General features: G+C 35.4%; 1 protein-coding gene across 1 annotated transcript in view; it reads left to right on the top strand.

Moving 5' to 3' along the window:
- The window catches only part of LOC112100760 (syntaxin-22-like), a 26834-nt gene extending 24632 nt beyond the window's left edge, over positions 1–2202 (top strand). The window contains exons 2-4 of the mRNA XM_024190227.1: positions 871–1028; positions 1110–1210; positions 1489–2202. Coding sequence (XP_024045995.1) covers positions 871–1028; positions 1110–1210; positions 1489–1554 — 325 coding nt within the window. The 3' untranslated portion in view covers positions 1555–2202. The remainder of the gene's footprint in view (positions 1–870; positions 1029–1109; positions 1211–1488) is intronic.
- The last annotated feature ends 3157 nt before the right edge of the window (positions 2203–5359 follow it).

The following is a 5359-nucleotide window of genomic DNA, read 5'->3' as shown; positions in this document are numbered from 1 at the left end:
TATGTATAATGTATATGTGTGTGTGTGTGTATAGATAAATAGAGAGTAATTTTACAGTAAAGGGTCACGAACTAAAAGTCAAGAAAACAAACACTCCAATGTAGTGTGTTTTGTCTTATATTGTATTGGAATTTGTGTTTTTTTTTTTTTTTTAGTTTTGTAATTACCATATTAAAGTAAAGGATCCCTTATTAGAAGGGGACTCGATATATATATGTGTGTGTGTATAATTTTACGTTAAGGGAATCCCGTACTTTAATAAAATAAGGAAGAAGCTAAAAGATAAAAAAACAGACTCCAATGCATTGTATTTAAATCTGTGTTTTCTCATCTTTTAACTTATCCCTTATTTTATAAAGTATGGGATATATATGAGTCCCCTTCCAGGAAGGGAATTACATGCTTTATAAAGTAAGGAACAAGTAAAAAAAATGGAAAAAACATATATTTCAATATATTACAGGACAAAATACAGTGTCTCAAAGTGTGAATTTTTCTTGTATTTTAGCTTGTCCTTTGGTTTAATAAAGTTAGAGGTCCCTTATTAGAAAATTACTATATGTGTGTGTGTACATAGGGTAATTATCTAGTCCAGGACTCCTTGATTCTAATATAATATAGCATCTGGGATCCAACGGCCTTTACTTTGTTTTTTCTTAATCCCACTGTGGGCAGCAATATTGTGGCCTTTGGATTTGGCTACCAGAGCATCACAGATTTTTTTCCAATATCAGAGATTCCCCGACTGCGTCCCTTCCCACCCAAATTAAATGTAATATTTCTTTTGATGTGAGCCATTGATTGTTGCTTCCAATGTAAGAGGCCAACCAACTAGCTATCGTTTGGGTATTAAGTGATTGTTTGCTGCAGACAGGAGGTTGTGCTATTGGACAATGAGATTGCCTTCAATGAGGCTATAATTGAAGAGAGAGAGCTCGGAATACAAGAAATCCAACAACAAATTGGTGAAGTGAATGAGGTTTTCAAAGATCTTGCTGTATTAGTCCATGAGCAAGGAACTATCATTGGTAAGTCATCCCAGTCTTTTACTTGATACTATTTGATCGATCTGGATCATGTTGTCAAATGGTAATCATTTTATCTTGCAGATGATATTGGATCTCATATTGAAAATTCCCAAGTAGCAACTGCACAGGGAAAATCACAACTCGTGAAAGCTGCCAAGACCCAAAGATCAAATTCTTCTTTGGTAACTTGATTCTTACCAGTTTATATTCTGTTTTAAACAACTTCAAGATGCAGTTGATGATTTACATTTTTATCTGTTTCTTTTATTCCCCCCCAACACACCCTCCCCCTCAAGATTCTATCTGTGTCTTTAATTGCCTTCGGTTGAGTTGTTTAACCAAATCCATCTTTGAGAAAAGAACGGTGTGCCCCGTCAATTTCTTTCCATGTGACTTGTTCTGTTGCTTGTTAATTGGTATCAACGAATTCATGCTGTTGTTTTTGCATTTTCCTTTGTAGACCTGTCTGCTTTTGGTGATATTTGGGATCGTGCTTCTTATATTGGTCGTAGTACTTGCAGCTTGATCGCAATATTATCTCAATGGGAGTATAGAGATAAATCTGAGACCACCTGCAACGAGAGGGTGATCTCTTGCTGATCTCTTTGCTGATGTTTCATGAAGAATCATTGCTGAGGAGCATGTGTCGGACGTTTAGTGTTACTGCATAATAGGGTTGCATCCAGTTAGGACATCTGAGTTGCTTGGGTGGCGGGTGTCTTTTTGTTACTCTAAGTTGGTGCTTCTTTGGGTTTGTGGAATTTGTGTTTCGGCTTATTATGTAATGTCTCTTTTCTTTTTAATCATTAATTAAAAAATGGTTCGTAATTCCTTGGGTTTTCTTGTAGTTCATTAGCAACTAAGCTGTTTATGCTTTTTTATGTTCTCATTTAAAAGGTCGTCCGGATATTGTTTCTTGGATGAAGGTCGCATCGATAACTTGATGCCTCAATTTTTAGAGTATAGGTTGGTTCAATTTGGCTTGAGAGAGGTGCCCTAGACGTGCAATGAATTTTTTCAGTTCTTCTATTCGGAGGTTCGCATTCGACGTGGTGATTTTTCGGTTCGGTTGGGGTTTTAAGGTTACCTTCGTATCCGAACCGTTCGGTTTGGTTTAGGTGTAACCAATGTAACTCGATTTTTATCTGACTGGCAGGACGCGGGGGGTTTGTTATGCCTTCCAGAATTTTGAAAGCGGTGTTCCTGTTTTTGGAGCGAAGCCGAATCACTGATTAATAATTGGACAAAACCAGCAAATTAAATTGCACAATTCTTAGAAATTATTGGGCCGAGCTGAATTTAACCAGCGTAGAATTATTGTCAAATGAATTAAGAGTCTGTCCTTACTAACTGCTTGGGCATCAACCTATGAAGAATCAAGACTAGGCTTATATATACTTTCACGATCAACTTTCTTTTGTAGTACCCTTTCCCTAGAAAGAAACGAATCCTTGTTGCCTCCTTCAAAGAGGTCCTGAATTGCTAGAAGATGGCGGAAAATTTGTCGACTGTCATCATACACAGTATAAACAATTTTTTGAAATTGTCAATATAACAGAATGGAATGACGAAGAACTCTAAAGGATCTTTCACTTTTTTTGATCTCATATCATTAGCATGTTTTGATCCGATATTTGTAGTCATCAATCGCTCATTCTAATTGTCACTCTATTCTAAAATTAAAATATATTATAGAAACTACTATAAAAAGAAATAATAATCTAAAATATAACATTAAAAGAAATAAATTGAAAGAAGAAAATATATATTTATTGAGAATCAATGGAACCTGCATACTATAATTTTCCAATTAATTAAAGATGTCGGGAACAATTGGTGGTTAGATATTAGCTTCGAGGGTTGTTTGATATTGAAGTGTGAAAATGTCAGGTAAGCTGTTCTAGAGTCCTATTTGTCAAGGGTAGTTGTTGTTATAATCAAAATAAATATTTAATTTTTATTTATTGTAGAAGTAGTCCACTAAGTCTGCGCTTGTTGCTATTTACTTATAGAAGTGGTTCACTAAGCCAACACTTGTTGCTATCTTTTAACTATGTTTTCGTTGTTTTTTGTTAAGTCTATATAAATTCAATGTCCAAGAGTGAATAAAGGCAGCAGATTAATTTCCTTAAAAGTTTATCTAGTATTGGAGGCTTTGGTCTTCCTCAAATAGACTAAGTTTACTTGCTTATTCTTTATTTTAGTTGTCTACTACAATGGTGAAACAAAAGCAAACGATTTTGGAAGGCTTTAATTCTTTAAACAGACCAATTACAAGGTTAGTTATGTTGTCATGTAACAAAGTGGTATCAGAGCAAGGCATGGAGGAACTATGATTGAAAAGCGTAGAAACTATTTAAGCTCCCTTACAGCAGGTCAAGAACTACTGCTCAAGGAAATGCGAGAGATGTTCTCAGCAATGAATGCCCGATTTGATCAATTGTCAAGTAGCCGAGCTCATAAGCAAGGTGAATGTTCTTATTAGTGCGTAATAGTGGTGGAAAAAGAAACACTAGTGGAGGAGGCAACTAAGGAACTTTTTTCAATAGTCATCTGCCTAGAACAATCAGGTTGGACTTCCTTCGCTTCAATGGAACACAAGATCCTACAAGGTGGGTTTGTAGGGTTGAGAAATTTTTTGACCTACATCAAACTCTGCATGATAAGGAGGTAATCTTAGCTTCATTTAATTTAGAAGGCGATGCATTGTGGTTCTAGTTGACGAGAGAAGAAACTCCTTTTGTTACATAAGAGGTGTTCAAGCGAGGATTACATAGCAGGTATGGTCTAACTTAATTTCAAGATTTTTTGTGGATCTAACGAAGATGCAACAACTAGGTTCTGTAAGTGATTACCAAACCCAATTTGAAAGGTTATTAATATGGGCAGAAAGATTGTCCCTAACGTAACAAGTTGGCTGCTTCGAAAGTAGTCTAAAAGACAACATCAAAACTGATGTACAAGCATGTCATCCTTCACCTCTTTCTACTACAATTGGATTGGCAAGATTATATAAGTCTCGCAACTTGAATACTAAGCATGTTAGCAACAATGAAATTGGACGGCCCACATTTAATACAATCACTGTGCCTAACCAAAACTATAGCCCAATGGCAATGAAGAGGTTGAATCTAGCTGAACTAAAGGAAAGAAGAGACAAAGGGCTTGCATCAATTGCAATGAAAAATGTATACTATCTCACAAGTGAAAAATGTTATTTTTTATTAAGGCATTAAGGCCATCGGCTAGATGAGAAAAAAGGAAATTATCAGCCATATACCCTTAAATGACACCCGTATCAAATATACTACAACACTTTTCACGTATATCACTCGTATACCCTAAGTTGACAAAACATTACTGCCATCCACCAATTTGTGGTTAACTGCCATTTGCAAGCGTTGACATCATAAGGGTAATCTAGTCTTTTAAGATGGAAGAAACTTTGATTAAAAAAATACGTCATTGCATTTACCTAGTAAAAAATGACATGTTATATGATATTTATTGATAAAAATGGCATGTCATCCCATTTATCGGATAATTGTTAGTAATTGCTAAAAAAAAGTTACTTTACAATCAAATCTACTCCTCCAACATTTAACCTAAATTTTTGAAGATCTACTCCTCCAATCTCCAACTGGAATTTTTTATGGTATAATATGTATAATTGTAAATAATATGTTGTTAATAATTTTTTATGGTATAATATGAATATTTTTTATGGATAATTTTTAATAATATGTGCCATTAATAATTCATATTTTTTTAATAAAAAAATGTATTGTTAATAAAAAAAAAATTGTGTATTGAAAATTTATGTTAATTTTTAGGGTAAATTTATATTTTTACCTCATTTTGAGTTTCAAGGGTGAAATAGTCAATTTTCCACAATTCTATTAACTTTCTAACGACAGTTAACGAATTGGTGGACAGCAGAAGTGTTTTGTCAACTTAGGGTATACGAGTGATATACGTGAAAAGTGTTGTAGCACGTTTGATACGGGTGTCATTTAAGGGTATATGGATGATAATTTCCCTAAGAAAAATGATGTCGCTACAGAAGAGACAAGAGAGGCACATGTGGCTTGGTTTGTCACCATTGTGAATCATGATGGCCAAATGCCTAGGCTTGGCTTGTAGCCTTGTGGGCGAGCAACAAAGCAAGGCAAGTCTAACGCATGGGCTAGGGTGCAGCAGCAAGTGTACACTATGTACAATCGCGGGGAGTGCTAGGCAGCGTGTGCAAGGGCGTGCGCAGGCAACACATGCAACATCTCACAAGTGTGTAGACGTGCAGCGTGCGAATGCAGGATGTATCGGGTGTGCAG

The sequence above is a fragment of the Citrus clementina genome, unplaced genomic scaffold, assembly GCF_000493195.1.
Source record: "Citrus clementina cultivar Clemenules unplaced genomic scaffold, Citrus_clementina_v1.0 scaffold_2, whole genome shotgun sequence".
In the NCBI taxonomy this organism is placed as follows: Eukaryota; Viridiplantae; Streptophyta; class Magnoliopsida; order Sapindales; family Rutaceae; genus Citrus; species Citrus x clementina.
Note: the sequence above shows the minus strand (reverse complement) of the source record. Positions and strands in the feature narration are given on the sequence as shown.